General features: G+C 48.2%; 1 protein-coding gene across 1 annotated transcript in view; it reads left to right on the top strand.

Annotated features, from left to right (window-relative positions):
• LOC146831027 (neural-cadherin-like) overlaps positions 1–22248 on the top strand; it is a 473840-nt gene that overhangs the window by 340536 nt on the left and 111056 nt on the right. Inside the window, exons 13-15 of the mRNA XM_085605228.1 lie at positions 9243–9492; positions 18459–18586; positions 19029–19215. Coding sequence (XP_085461354.1) covers positions 9243–9492; positions 18459–18586; positions 19029–19215 — 565 coding nt within the window. The remainder of the gene's footprint in view (positions 1–9242; positions 9493–18458; positions 18587–19028; positions 19216–22248) is intronic.

Here is a 22248-nt window from a genome sequence, read left to right as displayed (position 1 = left end):
GCGAGGCCTGGGTTGCCGATGGGCTGGAGTTGGACGACGAGGACTGGATTTCCGCGGTGGCCTCTCCGAAGGAGGTGGCCATCCCGGCTCGCCTTCGTTTCGTCCAGCTTAAGATACTCCACCGGGTGTACATGACGGGGCCAAGGCTTCTGCGTATGGGCTATGCCGAGGACGGATTGTGTAGGCGTGGGTGTGGTGCTTCAGCGACCTTTTTGCACATTTTGTGGGAATGCCCGAGGGTGGAGCGATTCTGGCGTGGTGTGCATGAGGTCCTGCGAGCGGTTACGCATGTCGCGCTGTTGCCTGAAGCGAGGAGATGTTTGCTGAATGTGTGGGAACCGACCGATTACTCGGTTCCGCAGACGCGATGGGTGACTCTGGGCTATATGGTGGCTAAACGGGACGTTGCACAGCTGTGGGGATCCCAGAGGTCCCCGGCGGTGTCGGCCTGGAAAGAACACATGGATTGGTGCATGTTCCGAGAAAAGGTGGTGTATGTGGCGCGGGGTAAGCCTGGGGCATGGGTGAAGATATGGGGCCCCTGGAACGCCTACCGCGGGGATATCTGCGAGCCGCCGTTGTTGCCTCCCGCTTCACCAGCTCCATCCCCCTAGTTTGCTCCCTCCCTCAGTTCCGAGCACAGTATTCTCCCGGTCCCAGACCTGTTTCCCTTCCCCTCTCGGGGGTTTTCAGTGGTTGGTTTGGGGTCCCCCATTTGAGGAGCACGTGCTGCCACTTTCGATCGTGGGTTGCCTTGCGGGTGTGTGTTTATTTATGTTGTTGTGTTGTATAAAATGAAACCGTATTGTGGGCTCAGAGCCACATGGCCCGCGTTGTGGATACCTCCTGCCTTAGTGTCTATGTAAAGCTAAGTGCCTCACTGTATGTATGTCATTTGTTATCGTCACTTTAGCGGCCGGCCAGAAGGTTGTAGGCCCCTACCTGTATATATTTGAGATTGCAATAAACGGTTTCAAAAAAAAAATAAATAAATAAAAAAAAAAAAATCTATTAATGAAATGGGGCGTGGCTTAGCCGGCTGCAAGATGGCCGCACATTGAGTGGGCTCTGCCAGCCAAGACTTTAATCCTTCATCATCCGGTAGACTCATTGCACATCGCTGCCTGTGACCCTACCACCGCGGCTCACCTTCACTTGGGGCATCTTCTGAGCCGTTCATTGTGGCCCTACGACCCGGCTGCGCTTGGTTTCGGGGCCTCTGGAGGACCGGGCCCTGCATCCTGCTCACTCGTCTGGGCCTGGCCTGCACTGCCTGCTCTATGCCGCACGGAGGCCGGATCTCCTAATTCCTGCCCTGCAGCCACAACATCTATACCCCAGCCGGCGAGTCCTGCTGCTTGGGGGCGATCCGCAGCGGGCCTGGGATTGCGCTCGCCGTACCGTACCACCCGGCCCGATCTGACTCTGAGAGGGCGCCCCGCGTGATTTCATTCTCCGCGCTAGTGGGCCGGGCGAGGCAGGCAGCACGTTCCCCGCGTCCTCCCGCTGCAGGCTGCTTCCCCCTCGCTACTCCCGGCTGTGTTCACCTGCCGCTGCTGTACCTCTGGCTGCCCCGTTTCCACTCCTACCTGTGTGCATACCAGCAACTCAGACCGGAGATCACGCCATCTTGCCGACTACGGCATCCCGCTCACCCTCTGCTTCAGCGCGACTCCGGGGCGACCTGGTGCGTGCCTGCATCCCAGTTCGGGCTCCCCGATCCTTCTGCTGGTGCTGGAGCCTCTCATACTGTGCCGCTGCGGCCTGCTTCCTTTGCCGCGGTCTCTCCACATGCAGCCGGCTTGGTTCACCCTGTCACCGCCTACTTTCCACATGGAGCTCTTAGTTGCTGCGGCCCTTCATCTCACTACGGACCTGGACCTGCCGCGGTGCCTACGTTTCACTGCACCATCGAACTGCTATAATTTCGCCCTAAACTACGCGCCAACACAGAGGTCGGTGCTGGGCCTCTTGTGTCGGGCCCCAGCTGCCTCCTGAACTGCGCCTACCTGGATGGGTGACTGCCGCACGGCTGGGGGGCCTGTGCGCTGACCACGAGGCCTGGACCCGTGGCCTCCTCCGTCACACACGCAACCCAGGCCTCGCGCCTGTTGTACATTGGCCTCGTGAGGGGGGTGTCGTTCGCCCCCCCTGTATCCATGCTGCCTCTGCCCTTTCTGGCTGTACTCTTCACCTGGACCTCGTGGGTGGAGTGGGTGGTTCCGCCGCCGTTCTCCTCTTTTCCTTTCCCCTCTTCAGTGGCGGCGATTCCCTGACCACTCTGTTGTTAAGCTGGATGCCACGGGCCTTCTCGTCGCTCCCTGCTCCTGGCGACCACCATGAGCAAGGTTGACCCTAAACAGCCCTGGATCACCTTCGAACACCTTCGCTAGGAGGGCGCACTGCTGACGGGGGCGACCAGCCTGCATCCACGGAAATGGCTGCCGCAGGTGAAGACGACCTTAAAGCCATTATTTTGGAAGTAAAGTCGGCGGTGTTCAGGATCGCCACCCAGCTTGATCAGCTCTCTTCCCGCCCGGACGTGGTCAAGTCCAGGGTGGATACGCATGATAACCATCTGCTTCACGTGGAGTCAAGAGTGTCTGATGTGGAGGACTCCGCCACCCAAGACTGCCAAAAATTACTCCAAATGGACAAAATCCTCGACCTCATTCGCGCCAAGAACGAAGATTTGGAGGCCCGCTCCCGTAGGAGTAACCTCCGCATCACCGGAGTGCCGGAGTCCACCAACATATCTAAGATGGAGGATTATGTGGAGCAGCTGCTACGTGAACTGTTTGGGGACGCGCTCTCCCAGGTCTTCATCGTGGAGAGAGCACACCTTTCCCTCGGCCCTCGGCCTGCCCCTGGACTGCCTGCTCGTCCAATCATTGCAAAAATCCTAAATTTCCTGGACCGAGACGCGGTCCTCCGGGCTGCCAGGGAAAGGGGCGAGATCTGGCATCAAGGTAACACTTTGTCTTTCTACCCAGACTATACCCTTGCTGTGCAGGCTGCCCGCCGCAAATTCATGCCCGCAAAACGCATTTTGCAAAAACACGAAGTATCCTACTCTTTAGCCTACCCGGCCAAGTTGTGGGTCAGACAGGGATCTAAAACCCTGGTATTCCCGGATCCAAAAGGAGCCCTCGCCTTTGCCAAACAGTTGGACCGTTCTCATCACACCACTCCAGCTAGCTCTCAAGACCCAGTTGAAGCCAATATGAGTGACAATGACTGAAATGTATCCTTTAATTCCTCCTGGCCCCGCATCTTCCTGTACAAGACTGTAGAACACAATGTTGGTCCCTTTTTTATGGCTGCACCCTGACTGTCTAATTGTCTGTTTTTCACCACTGCATCTATTCACTGGGCTTACTGGATATTCCCTGGATGTATTGCATTAACTTCCTTTGTTGTCTGCTGATAGTTTTGGCTTGGCCACCCTGCCTTTTCTGGCAGGGGAGTATGCTGGGCGCTGCCATGCCCCCACGGGATGATTCCCACCTCTATTGCTGACTTTTCCCCTCCCAGTTAGGGTTCCCTGGGGTTGGTGTGGGTGGCTGCTCGACCGGTTTGGGGGGTTGGTGTGGGTGGTGGGTGGATGAGCTTTGGTTTATTGTGTCCTCCTTTAGAGGCACTGTTGTGGTTTATTGTCCTTCTTCTGATTTCACATTGCAGGATATATGCTTCCACTCCTCATGCGGTGGGGTGGGTTTGTTTGGGTGGGGGTGGTGGGTTCTTTGGGTCGCCTTGTCCTTTTTTGAGGCGTTATTCTTTATATGTTCTTATTCATTGTATTTTTTCAGTATGCATCGCATCACATCATTGCTGCGTCCGATCACTGCACTGCGTTTGTATAATGCACCTCACCCCCCCTTCGACTGGTACCTTCTGAGCTGTCACTGCCTGCCTTCCCTCTATCGCATCCTTGTTATTCCCCCTGTTGCTACACCTTCCTTCCTTGCAGGTACTTGCTGGCTCCATTTCAAGCTCCGTGCGGCTGCCACGCCTACCTACTATTCAAATATGCTTTCCCCGCCACAAACATCAGCTGCTGGCCACAGATCATATTCGCTGCCCTGCGTTCCATACTTCTTTGCTCTTACACATTATGACTGACACCATATGCTGGACCTGGAATATTCGTGGCCTTAATGACCACCGCAAAACCCGGCTTATTCATTCACACCTAATCCGGCACAAAAGTTGATATCTGCCTTTTACAGGAGACTCACCTGCTGCCTGCGACTTCTCTGGTCTCCAGTCGCGCCACTGGGGTGAATCGCACTCCTCTTTCTATTCCACCTATTCCCGAGGAGTGTCCATTTTAATACGCAGGGGGCTCCCATGGCACACAAATCAAGTACTCACCGACCCTGAGGGACGGTATGTTATTGTACATGGCTCCCTACTTTCCCAACCAATGACGATCGCTGCTGTATACGGTCCTAACTCGGACGACCCTGATTTTTTCACTAATGTATTGCGCTTAATCTCGTCTTTGGGCCCTGCAGCACTCCTCTGGGGGGGGACTTTAACGTTACACTTTCTGCTGTCCTGGACCACTCTGGCCCCTACTCTTCACAACCGCGCGCTGCGACTCTCCTGCAGTCCATACTAGTCGACAACTCATGCATGGCGTCCCATGTGGCGCGAGGCCCGCGAGGGAACTTGCGTCTCCGGTGCCCTGGGCTGCTGGTCCCGTATTGATCTCTGGATCACCTCTCCTGACGTCCTCACCTGGCTAACTTCCGCTACCAACATGGCACGCACTTTCTCTGACCATGCGCCAGTCCAGCTCTGTCTTCGCTTTCCTAACTTCCTACAGAGGGCCTTCACCTGGCGGCTTTCCCCAAACGCTCTCCGCGACTCCGTCTTTTGTGACGGGATCCAAACCGCGATCTCTAACTATTTTGATTTGAATGTCCGCTCTATAGATTCGCCCTCCACCCTGTGGGAAGGATTTAAGACTGATTCGCGGTGAGTGTATTTCCAAACAATCTGGAGTCCTTCGCTCCATCCGCACCACTTTAGAAAAACTAGAACTGGAGATCAAGGCTTTGGACTCTGCCCATGCAATCCACCCCGACTCCGAAACTCTTGCTCGCCTGCCCGAAAATCATTCTGAATTTGCTGAGGAGGCCGATAGGGAACTCTCCTTCCTAGGCAGAGAGGCCCGGGCGCGCCGCTTCGGCGAGGGCGATCGGTCTAGCAAGACTCTGGCCAACCTCCTTCGTCCCCCCCGTGCTGCATCGTACGTCGCTGCACTTCAGAATGGCGCCCTGCTAGAACTACCTCCCCTGAGGAAATTAAGTCGCTTTATGGATTATTACACGCATCTCTACACAGCGGGCTCTACACCTTCGCGTGAGGACTTCAACCAATATTTTGATACTATCTCACTTGTTTGGCTCGAAGACTATCATCGTAAATTTCTCGGCGAGCCCTTTTCTAAAGAAGAAATACTCGCTGCCATTAATAGTTTGCCCAGTGACAAGGCCCCCGGCTCAGACAGCCTCCCTGCTTCGTTTTGTAAGACATTTGCCCCGCTCCTGGTGCCGCACCTGGCTACCATGTATATTGACTCCTTCGATAATGGCCTCCTCCCGCCATCGCTCCGTGAGGCGATGATTACACTTCTTCTTAAACCGGACAAACCTCCTGATTGCCGCGATTCTTACCGCCCCCTTTCTCTAATCAATATGGACAATAACATTTTCGCAAAGTTGATAGCCTCCCGTCTTCTCCTCCTTATGACCCTCATCGCCATTCCCGACCAGTCCGGTTTCCTTCCAGGCCGCGCCACATCCCACAACCTCAGGACTATATTTTCCGTCCTGCATCAGATTAATCCTAGCCTCCCTGCAGTGGCTGCTCTTCTCAATGCCACCAAGGCATTCAACACCTTGGATTGGCCCTTCTTATTCTATCTCCTGCTGCGTCTCGGCTTCAGCAATATCTTTATTCGTAAAATTCTACTTCTCTACACTCGCCCTTCCGTCCGCCTTTGGATCAATGGACAAGTCTCTGACCCTATTTTAATTGAACGTGGTACTCGGCAGGGGTGCCCGCTCTCCCCTATGCTCTTCGCTATTGCGATGGAGCCTCTTGCGGCCAGAATCTGGCAACACCACACTAAGGGCCTCATGTAGGTGGCCTGGCATTTACCACTTCATAAATACCGAATCATACCGATTCGGTATTTATGAAGTGGTAAATGCTATGTAGGTATTTATGCGGTAAAAATTACCGATTCGTAGAACTTCGGTATTTACCGATTCGGTAATGAGGCATACCTTCCCATTGATGGGAAGGTATGCCTCATTACCGATTCGGTAAATACCGATTCGGTAATGGGGGGAGCACATGCAAGGGTGGCAGGGTGTCACATTGACACCCTGTTGCACCCCTGATTCGGCCATGTGTGCACATGTGGCGCACATACATGCCCTAAGGGCATGTATGTCTGCCACATTGCACACTTAAACGTGCACAAAAATGCTTTTTTACACCTATTTGTTATTTACCACCAACCTTTAGTTGCTGGTAAATAACGAATCCCCACACCCACCACACACTCCCCCTACATCTCATTTCATGATTCGGTATTTACCGAATCGGTAAATTTAACAAATCGGTAATATTACCGAATCGGTAATTTTACCGATTCGGTAAATACCGAATCATGAAATACTCCCCCTACATCTCAAAAGCCAAAATACCGGTCGGTAACGGTATAATTACCGAAAATCGGCCGTTACCGACCGGTATTTGGCTTCCTACATGAGGCCCTTAGAGAGGTATCGGCTTCTCAGCCTGTGCCCTCCTGGTCTCCATGTATGCGGATGATATTACACTGTATGTCCGCCACCCTCAAGACAATCTCAGTCCTCTTGTTCACGAGATAATACGGTTTGGTGGACTCTCTGGCATACAGGTGAACTGGAGCAAGTCAGTGCTGTTCCCTCTTACTGATGCCACCAAGCCATTCATCCCGGATTCTCCTTTTGAATGGGCCTCCGGCCCCACCCGCTATTCAGGTATCTGGCTGAGCAGGGATCTGGACGATCTCTGGAGGGCCAATTTTGGATGTGCGGTGGACTGGCTCGAGTCCAAAATACCTCATTGGAACTGGCTTCCCCTGTCGCTGGCTGGGTGTATTGCTATCGCCAAGATGGTAGTCCTCCTGAAATTTCTTTATCTCTTTTTGAATATTCCCATACTATTAACTGCCCATTTTTTCCCCAAGATCCATTCCCTGATCATTTCTCTTGCCTGGGCTGGCAAACATCCGAGGATTGCATATGAAGTCCTCACTCTCCCCATGTTGGCTGGGGGCATGGGCGCCCCTAATTTTAAACTATATGCCTTAAGTGCACAGGCCAGCTTTCTACATTTCTGGACCCACCCCTCCCCTTACCAACAGCACGTCGCTGTTGAAGCGGACCTTGATGCCCCCTGGCTGCTGAACACCGCCCTGTTCGCTACGGCCAGTTGCACACGAGCTGAGGTGTCCACGATCGCGCCCATGCGGTGTGGGGTGAGGACCTTGGTATGAACATCTCCCAAGCCGACTGGCTATATTGCTGCAACCAGACGAAGAAATTATCTCCCAACTACCGCCTCCGTCTTATACATTTCAAATACTTGCACAGGTTATACCGTACCCCTGTTCAGCTACATAAATTGGGACTCATTCCTAGTGACAGGTGCTTGCGTTGTTCTGCCCCTGCTGCGGATTTTGCTCCTCTCGCCTGGCTATGCCCAAAGGTGTCGGATTTCTGTCGGGAGGTCTGCGCCGCCCTCTCTGAGATCACCTCCGCACCGGTCCAGCCCGACCCACCGTTATACCTGCTGGGCTTTGTCAAGTTCTGCCCGGATGCCTCTCGTCGTTTAGTCGCAATGCTGCTCGTCCTTGCGCGGCGTAGAGTGTCCATGTGCTGGGGGCGCAAGCCAGCACCTAAGTTCGCCCACTGGCTTGAGGATGCATCAAGATGCCAAACCCTACCTTCTGAATTCTGGGACCTTATGCATACTAGATCCCGCTGCTCGACATATGGGTCCCCCTGGTGACGTACCTTCACACCTGATCACATTCGAGCCAGACTGCCTCTCCCGCACTCCCGCCGTCACTCCGCCCGCGGCAGCCGCCGGTGTTGGTCAGTAGCTCTCTCCTTCCCTATCGTCGTCCCCCGGCCAGACCTGCTTCTCCCTCTGCAGTGATGCCCCCACATATTACAGCTATGTATGGTTCGATGGTGCTTTGCTATGTTGTACAATATAATATTTTTTGTCTGAATGTTTTTCCTACTAATGATGAGCTCCGCAAATGGCTTTATGTGTACGATGCTCTGATTTGATGCAGAAGTGTATTTTGGTAATGCTGAATCTATCAATAAAGGTTTTTGAAAATTAAAAAAAAATAAAAAAAATGTATTAATGAAAGACACAGAGTGGTGACATATATGTATGACTATACATTTACACAATATACAACTATGCAATAAAATGCCCACCCCTGGTCCTGTTTGTAATGCTTCTCCTAAGTATCACTTTGGGCAGAATATAGCAGTTTGCTTACTTCTCTGTTACTGAATGAAGACATCTTATCATGCATGGGGCCCTGTACACTGACTCTCGGTGGACAATATGTGCATCTGCCATGATGCATGGCATTTTAAAGTACACCTTGACTATAAAATCAGGCCCCTGTATAACCTTAGGCCCCCATTCTACATTATTGTGTAATACCGCCTCTGTGTGGCCAGAGAGTCAAGCGAATGGATAAACCAGAGAAGAGGTTTACGTAGATTGATCTGCTTAAGCCCAGTACCAATTAAGACACACAAGGTAGGTTGGGAGCAAAACAAAGTCCACTTTACATCGAAGGTTGCTGCCAAAACTTGCCTGGAGCAATGAACGAACCAGTGCCATTCTAGAAGATCTTGGTCTCTGAGTATAAGATCCTATCACTATGTACATCATCTTGCCAGAGGCACTTAAATTGAGTTATCTCCAGGCATAGTGGTTAGTGGTGGAGAAAGACTACCTACAAACCCTGTATTCAGGCTACTGCAATTACAAATGCTTGATCCAAACATGTTTCCTGCACACAGGCTGCTCTGTGCTACTTTGGTTTCCAATAAAATCCTGGTGTATGTGATATGTTCCAAAAGGTACAAAGCTGTTATTGATGGTAATGAACATTCATTTGGATTTTGTTCAATTTTGTACCCTAGATTATCAAGGCAATCTCACCGCTTGGTGATCCAAGAGTGACTTATAACTTGGAAGAGGGACAGATTCCAGAGACCAACATGCCAGTGCGTTTCTACCTGAAGCCCAACAGAGCCGATGGATCCGCCTCCATCCTGGTGGCCGAGCCTCTTGACTTTGAGACGACCAGATCCTTCACTCTAAGAGTGAGGGCGCAAAATGTTGCCTCCGTTCCACTAGCATCATTCACCACCGTCTACATTAATATAACAGGTAGGCAAAGCTAGTATATCTCGTAATATCCAAGTATATATTCTATCATCTGTACCCCCCATGTCTTCATTTGAGGAATATTGTGCAACTTTCCTGTTTAACATATATAATCCTAAATCATGCGGGTTTAAAAGTACATTGGTAGAAGATCCTAAAGATTCTAATTCAACCAATTATGTTCCATGTTTCTATGTGCAACACAGTACACACGGTGCTCGTTTTAAAGTTTTTCTCCATGACTAACTCTCAAGTGAGGAATTTATCAAATGTATCCTAAATTGAAAGCATGTAAGACATTTAATATATGTTACTTTAGTTAGGACTTCACTTGTAGCATGAACCACAGCTCCGGGAATGATACCAAAGCAGTGGACTTATTCTAACTGGAGCTATATAATGACAAAAAATTTAGTCACATTGGATTGAGCGTGCCATTTTAGACATATTTTGCAATTACTTCCAGACGAGTGACTGGGGCTTACAGATGGTGTGGATTACATCCACCTAGTTAAAAGTATATGCACACCTATTGACATGTGCTCCATCCATGACACCAATGTGTTTTTGTGTGCATTACATAGTATTTTATACTTTTTCCCCCTGAGTTTTTTATTGAGCGAACTTGACCCGAAGGCATCAGGTATCAGATTGCTTTGCATGAGCACCAGTTGCGTTACACAAGGACACATTCATTTCTGTTAGGCACAGGGAGATTAAATGGTTTGCCCAGAATCACAGGATGTGGAGCGTCATTGCCGAGACTCGAACCCGCTTCCCGAGATTTGAGATCAACCGCCCTGGCTGTTAGGCTCCATCCCCTCTTGTCCATACCTGTAGAGGGGGCTTGTTAAGGTAGATGTAACAGAAGTGGAATCATGTTCTTTAAGAAGGGATGCATCAGGCGGGAAGGGGACGTATGTGAGATGTGGGTTTTGAATTAAGTAGATGTGGGGTGGATTAGATGCCTCTGTGAATATGTTTAACTGTCATAACACTGACAACGCGATGATTCCTTTGTATTTGAAGTGTGATGCAGCGCCATTTTGAGTGAAGTGAAAATGCTAACACTGCACGCTTTTGTTCACTCTGCAGGTTCAGATATCTAGGGTGATGCGTTTCTAACCAATACACCGCAGTTTTGTATTGTCTTCTTCGCAGCAGCTTCAGTGTTGATACTTCTTTCAGACTTGGTATAATGTGAAAGAACTTCCTTGCAGCAACAGTCAGATTGGTTGTGATGTTGCGGTGCTTTTAATGGGCCTACAGTTGATTTTGGGAAGCATTGGAGAAGCAACTCCCTCCCCCTTCAGCATTATCGACAGGACCAGGGCTTGGCTCATAGTTATGAACTTGGCCTGGGAAAGGGATGTATTCAGGTTTTGGACACTTGTGACATTGAAGTTTATTATTTTTCCAGCCTAAGGTTTTCTAAACCTTAATATTCTGTTTGATATTAGGTCTTCTAAGCCCTCGATATTTAGTTACTAAGACATTGCCTCCACTTAATTGTGGAAATGGCAGGAAGGACTTCAAGTTTGGTATTGTTTTTTAGGAGGTCACACTGCAGTCGACTAGCAAACCACTCACTGAGGATCCAGCTGCCACTTTTTGAATCTCCATATTTCTAACACCACACAGTGGAATGATAGAGCGCACCATAGTGTTAAAGACGTGTCGTGTTGGTGTAAAGCACAGTATGTCCAGCCTGAAAACCACAACTACTACACTCATTCAGACCTAATTTCTAGCTGCTACCTCAAATCAACCCCACCAAGACTGAATACCTCCTACTCACCAACAACGATGAACAACAAATAATCCAAACTTTACTCACTGACAAGAACCTGGATGGCTTCAAACTCTATCAACTAGCACCAGATCATTATGATTCATGCTGGACACCCGTCTCATTTTCAAGGATCACATCGCCAAGAAGACCAGGCTTAGTACCAGCTCCCCTGAAAGCGACACCCTGATCCATTATCTCCAGACACCACATTGACCCCTTGAACGTTTTCCTAAATGCCCAACATGATTCATCAGAGGCCTGAAAAGATTTGACCATAGCACCTCTTCCTTATTGGAACTCTAATGGCCCTTCCTGCATGCAAGCATCAACTTCAAAGCTAGGTGCATAGCCTGCAAGGACACCAGGAATGGTGCCCCTGCATATCAGACCAAAAAACTAACCATGTCTGTCTGATCAAGATACACACAAGGCCAGGACACTACTAGACTAGTGGCAAAGAAATGCAATACAGAAAGAAACAAGGCATATGCCTTCTTCAGTTACTCAACCAGGATGTAGAACAAAATCTTGGGATGATCAGAGCTGCCCCAACCCTCCCCAGTTCAGAAAAGAACTGAAGACTCACCTCTGCAGAGAACATTTCATCTCAACACATTAAAAACTTCTCATCCTTTCCTGATTTCAGTAGCCCCTGGTTGTAATGCGTAAGAATGAGTTCCACAAAATGAATTAATTGTATTTCCAAAGTTTTATTCTTGAACTTAACCGAGAGCAGTGATCATGTTTGGCTCCCTGAGGCACCTGCCTCCCTGTCCATGCAACTCTTTTTTATCATTCAGTCCTTTACGGTATATGCAACCGGTTTAGTATTGTTGACATGAACGCGGTTGTATAAACACACCCCTGCCCTGGACTCCTGGATACCAGATTATGATCCTGGTCACCGGGACTGCACAATGCTCCATTGCTCCTTGCTAGCTTCGTACTTTGTCAATTCTCACAGACTTACCTGAATACATACATACAGTAGACAGTGGAAAGCAATTCAAATCGGGTAATCATGAAGGTAGTCCAGTCCAAGTCAGTGGTGGCATATGCACACACAGGGAAAAGGATTGCTCCCAAAACAAAGTAGCCATATTGAAACTCTATGCTCTCCCTGCACTTGGCAGTAACACAGTGCACGAGCACCTATGCACAGTCTAGCGGGAACACACCTGTTCTGTTTTTCCAGATAATTTTGTTTTATATCCATAAGCTGTACATCGATTGTTAAGTAGAGCCGTAGTTAGGTGGTGGGTTAACAGCTGCACTCTACCCTGCACCACTCCACTTTACCCTGCACTACTCTATGATATGCCACTGCTCTCTGCACCACTCTACTCCGCACCACTCTACTCTGCGCCACTGTACTCTACACCACTGCAATCTACTCTGCACCACTCAGCTCTTCGCCACTCTACAACACTCTACAGCGCTACACTCTGCATCACTCCACACCACTTCACTCCATGCCATTGCACTTTACACCACTCTACACCATGCCATTCTACTCTAGATGTCTGCACTGTACTCTGCACCACTCCAATTTACCCTCCACTGCTCTATGCAATGCCACTTCACTCTACTCTGAAACAATCTACTCTATGCCACTGCACTCTACTCTGCACAACTCTACTCTACGACACTCCATACCACTCTACTCTACATCCCTACACTCTACACCAATGTACTCTACACCACTTTACTTAGAACCAGTGCACTGTGTGCCATTGCACTGTACCCCACTGCATACTACTCTGCACCACTCAACTCTACACCACTCTACTGCATTCTACACCAAGGCACTTTATGCCACTACACTCTACATCACTCCATGCCACTCTGATCTATTGTGCACCACTGGACTCCACACCACTCTACTCTACAGTACTGCAATCTATTCCGCCCTATGCTACACCTCTGCACTCTATCCTACACCACTATCCACTCTACCCTGCGCCACTCAACTTCACTGTACTCCGCAACAATCTACTCTACGCCACTACACTCTACTCTGCACCATTCTACTCTCCACCACTTTACTTAAAACCAATGTACTCTACACCACTGCACCACTGTACTTTATGCCACCTCCCTCTAGGCCACTCTACTCCACTCTATAATGCTCTACTCCATTAACCTCTACTCCACTCTACAACATTACTACTCTCTACAACACTTTACACAACGTCTTCTATCCCACTCCTTTCCACTCTTCCACTCTATTTTATGAGACACTACTCGACTCTATGCCACTCGACTCTACGCCACTCAACTCTAAAACACTCTACACCACTCCACTCTATGCCACTCCACTCTACTCTGCAACAATCTACTCTAAGCCACTGCACTCTACCCTGCACCACTCTACTCTAAGCCACTGCACTCCACGCCAATGCACTTAACACCACTTTACTTAAAACCAATGCACTAGTGCCAATCTACTCTGCACCACTGTACTTTATGCCACTTCCCTCTAGGCCACTTTACCACACTCCACTCTACAAAACTCCATTCTATAATGCTCTACTCTATTAAACTCTACTCCACTCTACACCACTACTGCTCTCTACACAACTCCCTCTATCCCACTCCATTCCACTCGTCCACTCTATACTACGGGGCACTACTCCACTCTAAGTAACTCCACTCTATGCCACTCTACTCTAGGCCACTTCACTCTACAACACTCTACTCCACTCCACTATTTCACTCCATTTCACTCCGCTCTATGCCACTGCAGAACACTCTGCTCCACTCTGCCATTCCACTCTCCTACAATACTCCACTCTACGGCACTCAATTAAATTTTACACCCCTCCATTCTGACACTCTACTCCCTCCACAACACTCTACTCCACTCCATGCACTCCATAACACTCCACTGTAGTCCACTTTACGACACTCCACTCCATGCCACTCTCCTTTACCCCACTAACGTTTAGCCATGCTGAACAGCAGCCTTCCTGGTGTACAGCATGGCTAAAACATATTGGCAAAGCCAATTGTACTGGTATAGGTGAAACCTATTGGCTTTGCTAATGCTTGTTTACCTTTGAAGTTTGCTTTTTTTAGCTTTATTTTGTGGTTCCTTATAGACGATTGGACGTTTTATAGTTCAGCATATATGATAACTTTCCATATTGGAATTGTAGAATTGCAGCATGCTCGAGCCCTGTGCAAGAAAGCCTTCATTACTTGTATTGTAAACAAAGATCCCTTATATTCTGCCCTCTCTTCACCAACTTAAGGTTCAAGTGTGTCTGATTGTCCCCTGATTTACATTCAATAGTTTGTGATATTTCCACTATGTTCTCCTATGGACAGTTCCACAAGTTGTGAAAACCTGATCTGTCGTGCCCACATAGGTACCACCAATGTCACAATCATGTCTGATTTGTGTGCCTTTCTGGTTATTTGGTATGCAAGTAGAGTTTATGGAGAAGCATATGCTGAGGGCTTGTACTGGCATATCACCATTTGAACTTCTATGGGTAAATGAATGTCCAACATTGTCATTTTCGTTTTTCCTTGTGGCAAACAAATCTATGTTTGAAAATACCCCCCCCCCCCCCCCCCCCACACACACACACATGACATTTTTGTACAAGAGCTGCATTGAGTTCCTGTTCATGGTAGTCGAGAATGTGATGTATTGTTGCATGCATATACCACCTTATTCCCTGGCTTTGGGACATGCACTACTGTGATCATAACTAAACTCACCAGCATCAATGCCATGTCTCATTCGCCTCTTTGGGCACATGTTCCTCCCTGTTTTAGAAGATAGAACATTTTGCTTATGTTATGTGTCCTGATTTGTACCTTCTCTGAATGTTGGTCTGAAATAATGCTAGCCACTCTGTTTTAATGTGATTGTCTGTCTTTGGTCTCTTTTGTGGTGCACCTTCTCAGTGTTGTCATTTCTTACATCCGGGCTCCATATCCTGTTAGGGAAGCTCCCGGTTGATAAATTTGCATATTGCATTATTGCAATGACTTTTACCATTTATCTTCTTTTAATACATCTGCATCGTCCCAATTGCCCTCTATCTGTGGCCATTGTCAGTATAGTGACTCGTGAAGGCCTCTTGTGCATTATCTAGTGTGTGGTACTACACCAATGCATGGAGCCATCCTTTCATCGCTGGAGTCACTGTCAAAGACTGTTAGTGTGCGGCAAAGAGGAGTTTTCTTTCTAATACCCTGTCTGTCTAAAAGTCTACTTTGAAAGCACAAGCATTCGCCTTCAGGGAAGGTCTCTTGATGCTGTTCACAGTCCAGAGGGTGTCCGGCTAACTACCGGCTGAATGCATGCCCTATGCATTGAACAGTCTGTTTATTTTTAAGCATAAAGCATAGAACCATGAACTTTAAAGCACCTTCCACCCCCACTTATCCCATCAACAATTAGGCACGGACACAACAGAGCGGTAGAGCAGGGATTGACTCATGGTGCATGATTTTGAATATATTTCTGCCACAGAAGGGTGGGAGGAATGGGAGAGCCTTTGCATAAAAAAAGCTCTCATCCTAACCACAGGCAACTAAAATGTATCCATGAGCATGGCCGAAATATGATCGCAGTTTCTCAAGTTAGACTCGTATAGCAGCATACTGAATCTATTGTGGCCTGGCAATGGCCCCAGATAGACCGCATTGTAGAAGTCCAAGCGGGAGTGGACCGTCGCGCTAACCAACATGACTCCAGGAAAGTGGAAAACCTATCAAGCAAACAAACAAGCCTTTGACACCCCAGCTGTTTGAGAAGTTGGCAATAGTGTGCATCACTAAAACCTTCTAACTTCCTCGCTGTTCCAGTAGAAAGAGTGTTCAGGGCCCCAGGGGTAAAGACCAAAAGATGGAATCCCAACTTTTAGAAGCCTTCTTAAAGACCATAATTTCTGACTTCGAAGGATTCAGCGTCAAACAACTTGTGGTCATCTACCAATGCACCAACCCCACTATGGTAGGGAATATCAGTGCCTGTACACCCTTCTACCCCTAGATGTTACACAGTATGTCGGTGCTTGTCAAATGAAAGACCCACTCCATGGCACCCCATTCGCCCATCATGTGTACAGCACAAGCAGTCGTTTATTTATAAAGTAGTATGATTTTGGAGGGTGGGTAAATATTTAAAGAGTATCGTGTACGTAATGCACACCTTAAAGAATTGTTCAATCATTTATACTTTTTGTGTTTAGTTTGACCTGGATTCACCTTCATAGCAAATGATCTGCAAACATACACGTTTTGCAGATATTTCATGATTGTCGTCAGTGCTTGTGAGGTTTCCTAGTCTAAGGGAGCAATGGTACCACCTGAGAGAAGCGTAAACCTCTGGTACACTAAATTCTGCGTCTAATGAAAAGTGTATATTAACCACAGCTGATTACAGAAACTCCCAGAAAACCAAAGAAAGGCGGGGTAGCGAACCAGCTTCCAGTCCTGGAATGGAGCGGAGGGGGGAGGGGGGGTTGTGTGCAAGCAAACACAGTATCACAGCCCTGGAAGCCGGTAACTAGGTATCTGGACATGTACAGAACAGTTGTTTCCCCTTGTGATCAGCTCAAAACTCTGAAAAGACATCACCAAAACAAGAGAAGAAGTGCGGTGCCAGAGAGAAGGGTCCCAAAGAGCATGAAATGTGGGCCAAACTACCAGGAAGTCGCGCACACCCCACACCTCGTTGCCTGTCATCCATCCTCTCCTGCACACAAGGTGAGACTTGGCATTAAGTGCCAAATGCACCTGGTGGCGCAGCTCGATCTGGACCACAGGAAGAAAAGGACACAGTGAGTCACACAGCCTATGATGTGGCTTCACACATAAATTAAATTAATTTAATGACAACCACTAACAAACCACTTACTAGGCTGGGAGTACACAGTATCATTGCAGGGAAGGTCGGTGCAGCCGGTGCTACGTTGAAGGGCATTGTTGCCAGTATCTTCACTGGACCACCAAGGATGGCCACAAGATGCTTTAGATTGCAACAAGTGGCCTCGGGTATTCCATTGTTGCGAGGAGACAGGGAGCACACCAGCGGCAAAACACTGTGCTGCCGGGGGTTTCAAAATGTTAGCACCAGAGTTGGTTGCAGAAAACCGAAACCAGCATAAGTGCTGTTCCTCTGGAGTGTAACAGAGCTCTTCTGAAAATTGTATCATTTCCAAGATAAAAGAAATCTCTCTAGGACAGGACAGCAACAGAGGCAAAAATTGGATTTATCCAAAAAGTGCTGAAAGTATGAATGTTAGTGCAATTAACGACCGTATTCGTAGTGTACTGATGAAAGACTAGTGAGATATTGTCTTAAATGACGTTCCTTGAAAAATAATTCCAAACCTTGATGTGAATCACCTGTAGGGTTCAGGTGCTTTGTTAGCCAGTGGACTGTCTTCCGGATGTTGTCACGCTCAGTGCTAAAGTTCATGGGCCTACCTTCAGGGGGTCTTGCGTCTTTTTTTAGAATTCATCAGATTGTGAAGCTGTTTAAAGAGAGATTCTCCATATTTGAGGAGAGGGTTGACCTAAGGAGCAGAGACCCCCCTGAGTCGGTGGGAGGTGATTTGCATGTTCTTTATTCTCCAGTTATCAAAAACATCAAGAAAGGGCACAGAGATAAGGGTTTCAGTGTACCTTTTTCAAATTACTTGAGATAATGTGGACTCTCTCTGGCTAAGGACATCCTTCAAACCACATTAATTTACAGAGACAGTAAAACAATGAAATATACCCAGCTTGAGGGAATTTACAAAGTGCCTCGTTTATGGCTTAACTACGACATTAAGTCAATAAAAATTGTGTGAAGTCTAGCATATATTGTAAAAAGTGCATACGTTTGCCCTCTAGATAAACGAATCCGTGGGTGGATTTCAAACTTCATCTAAAGAGTGAATGATTCAGGTATTTAATTCCCGTAGGTATCTCAACTGCATTTTTGAAGAAAGCTACTCCAGCCCATAGAAAGCAGGATGCTGGCTGAGAAGGAAGCTTGTATTTCTTTTGTTATTCATCTCCTACACCCGTTCCGATGAACACTTAGACCTGTGACCACTGCATGCTTTTCACAAGAACTAATAGCATGTCTCCCGGCATTTTCTGGTACTCTTGTTTCAGTCTCCGACATTGCCCTGTGTGAGTGTGCTCATGTGATCTGTCTTTACAGATGTGAACGACAATGTTCCATTCTTTACCTCCTCCACCTATGAAGTCACCGTACCGGAAGGGGCGGAGATCGGCACGCCGGTGGCCCAGGTGCTAGCCACTGACTTGGACTCTGGTCTGCATGGCGAGGTTTGTTGCTATTCTCTAGTTGTTAAGTTCTCATTTAGGCATCAGTTATTATGTTTGTCTTCTTTCTCATTTGGATGTTTGTATTATATCTATGCTGTTGTTGAACTACAAGCTCCAAGCTGGAGTGTCTGGCTGTAGAGTGACTAAACAAACGAAGAGCAAAGGGCAGGCACAGTGTGTGGTTTGAATGTGGAAAGATACATTTACTGGTGGTAAAAGGATCCACATCAAAGTTTGGGGAGAGGTGAAATACAGGAAGCGTTCATGTAAACATGATCACAGTATTTTTTTTTCCATTTATAAAAAGATGGTCAGTTTTGTGATGAAGTTATTGCAGCTTGCAAGTTAAAATGAGTACCTTTGAAATGGACTATGCTGTGAAACGGTCTTCCTGTTGCTTAAAAAAGCCTTTTGTCTCAAAATGATGGTTCTGTACTTTCAGGTGCACTATGTCCTTCTCAAAGACGCCAGTGGGGACTACCAGTTCTTCAGCATTGACGCACAGACAGGAGTCCTCTCCACCAAGTCTTCTTTCGATCGAGAGAAGAAAGGCTCTTACTTGATCGAAGTTCAGTCTCAGGACTCCTCAGAGTCCGCGCGCCCTGGGATGCACGGCCAGCCCAACACAGGTAAACAGACCAGGGCCAGCCCAACACAGGTAAACAGGCCAGGGCCAGCCCAACACAGGTAAACAGACCAGGGCCAGCCCAACACAGGTAAACAGGCCAGGGCCAGCCCAACACAGGTAAACAGACCAGGGCCAGCCCAACACAGGTACACAGACCAGGGCCAGCCCAACACAGGTACACAGACCAGGGCCAGCCCAACACAGGTAAACAGGCCAGGGCCAGCCCAACACAGGTAAACAGACCAGGGCCAGCCCAACACAGGTAAACAGACCAGGGCCAGCCCAACACAGGTAAACAGACCAGGGCCAGCCCAACACAGGTAAACAGGCCAGGGCCAGCCCAACACAGGTAAACAGACCAGGGCCAGCCCAACACAGGTAAACAGACCAGGGCCAGCCCAACACAGGTAAACAGACCAGGGCCAGCCCAACACAGGTAAACAGGCCAGGGCCAGCCCAACACAGGTAAACAGGCCAGGGCCAGCCCAACACAGGTAAACAGACCAGGGCCAGCCCAACACAGGTAAACAGACCAGGGCCAGCCCAACACAGGTAAACAGGCCAGGGCCAGCCCAACACAGGTAAACAGGCCAGGGCCAGCCCAACACAGGTAAACAGGCCAGGGCCAGCCCAACACAGGTAAACAGGCCAGGGCCAGCCCAACACCGGTAAACAGGCCAGGGCCAGCCCAACACAGGTAAATAGACCAGGGCCAGCCCAACACAGGTAAACAGGCCAGGGCCAGCCCAACACAGGTAAACAGACCAGGGCCAGCCCAACACAGGTGAACAGACCCAATGTACCTGCAGCAAGACGCGCGGAGAGATAACTTAGACAAAGACAGGCATACATCAAATTTCCTCTGTTTCAGAACACACTTCTATTGTTTTTCATTTTTTTAAGCAGTCTTTTTATTGGCATATTTAATATAAGATACAATAAAACGTTGAAAGCATTGTGTTCACCAAAAGCCTCCTTCCCACCTCCACACAACCCTTATGCATCAATAACTGTAATTCCACATGCATAACAAGTATACCTGGGACCTCAATCAATTGGTGAGGCATATTCTGGTACATTACACATGGATGTCGTCTCTGCCTCTCACCCCCATTACTTCTGTTGGCATCCCAGGGTCTCAAATACAGACCTTTTCAGTGTACAACACAGATCTGTGTTCACTCTCCACCCAGCTCCAGAGGAGAGAGTGGGCTGTTGCATCACTGAACAATGTCCCTTTTATCAATGGCAAGGCAACCAGCAGTACCTTTTCCACATGCGTAAAACGTTCCTCGTCCACTGTATTCAATAGTGCCATCACTAACACGTTAATTCAATTGGTCGGGTCAGTGCTGCTTCCAGTGCCTCCTGTTTACCATCCCAAAAGGGGCAAATCACCCTACAACTCCACGCAGTTTGCAGGAAGTTCCTCCTCTACAGTACTACATCAGACACAGTTTCAGCTAACTCTTCTATTAACCCGACATAATCAACCGGGGCAGTTGTCAGGTGTATTCAATGTCAGTAATTAGATTGAATCAGGTAGAATCACGCCAATACAGCCTCATGCTGAACCATCAGCGCCATTATCCATTCAAAGTCATCCAGCTTACCTAGGTTGTGTTCTCATTTCACCCGCAATTCGGTGAAGTGTCAGGGCTATTGATGGCCAATGTTAATATAGTATAGAAACCTGACCACACTAGAGCAAGCCTGACATAGTCAATTTTACCTCCCAGGGGTTCATGATGCAGCTGTAGATACCTAAAGAATTGGGACCATCCTAGGTTCATGTTGCAGGTTGTCAAACGCTTTCAACATACCAAGTGCAAGCATGTTAACCAATGTTGTTATAAGCAATGCATTAAATGCCCAAAACCTCTCCAGGTGTGATCCTGAGGGGTTGTTACTGCACCACAGTGGAGTCTATCCAATGAGTTTCTCATCCCGTTTAATTCGCTTAAGCAATGTTCCCCACACAGCCAAGGCTGTCCTTATGGTAGGCGACACATTCAGTGGTAATTTCCCCCCTGTAGATATAATGCAGAAGGGGTTCTCCCTCATGACCCACCAGTTGAGTTAATATACCGAGCCATCGGTGGAGCCATATATCACATCGTCCCGGTTCAAGAGATGTGATGGTCTGTAATAAGACGCTGTATCTACTATTGCCAGCCCTCTATCATATGTTGATTTACAACATGTGCTAAAGGCCGCTCAGTGGGAGCTACCATCCCCTACAAATGCATTCAACACTTTAGAGTACGATTTAGTTGTAGCACCTGGTATGTAGAATGGGTAATTGTGCGGTACGGATCTATTCGTAGGAAGGATAACCATCTTAATCAATCCCACTCGTTGAGCAATGACAGCGGCAGCGTGGAGCACAATTGGGCGTCTTTGCGATTGTCATTAGTTAAAGGTATGCTATTGGCTGACCTGGCTTGTGTGAGATTGTATCGAAGTTGTATCCCCAAATTGCGGAACCTTGTGTGCGTGACAATCAGCTTAACTGGCCTGCTCATTCTCCCGTCTGGTTCACACGACCAACTGGAACTAGTCTTGTCTTGCCCCAGTTAATCCTCAAACCCAAGAATTTCCCAAATGTGTCTAATGTCGCCTTGATTATTGATCTAGAAGTCTCAGTCTGACCCACATCAAGTAGGAGATCCTTAGAATAAACCTAGCCCTGTCCTCGCAGTTATCAGACTATCTGACGCCAGTGATTCGACTGTCACGCCTGATAAAGTGCACCAGGGGCTCCACTGCCAGGGTGAACAGCAGAGTTGACAATGAACATGCCTGCCTCATGCCTCTAAGTTTGAAAAGTGTGGAAAGGTTCCCCCCTAGTTTTGCCCTGACTTTTTCCTGGTACTAGAAGTGTTTTATTCATGACAAAAGAGGGTCCCAAAACGAAGGTATCCCGGGGGGAGAACACATAATGCCATGAAAGGTTATAAAAGGACTCGATGAGCTTTATGGTTAAGGAACCCTAAATCCTAATGGCCAGCGCTATTGCATTATATACATTTCC

The sequence above is a fragment of the Triturus cristatus genome, chromosome 5_1, assembly GCF_964204655.1.
Source record: "Triturus cristatus chromosome 5_1, aTriCri1.1, whole genome shotgun sequence".
Lineage (NCBI taxonomy): Eukaryota > Metazoa > Chordata > Amphibia > Caudata > Salamandridae > Triturus > Triturus cristatus.
Note: the sequence above shows the minus strand (reverse complement) of the source record. Positions and strands in the feature narration are given on the sequence as shown.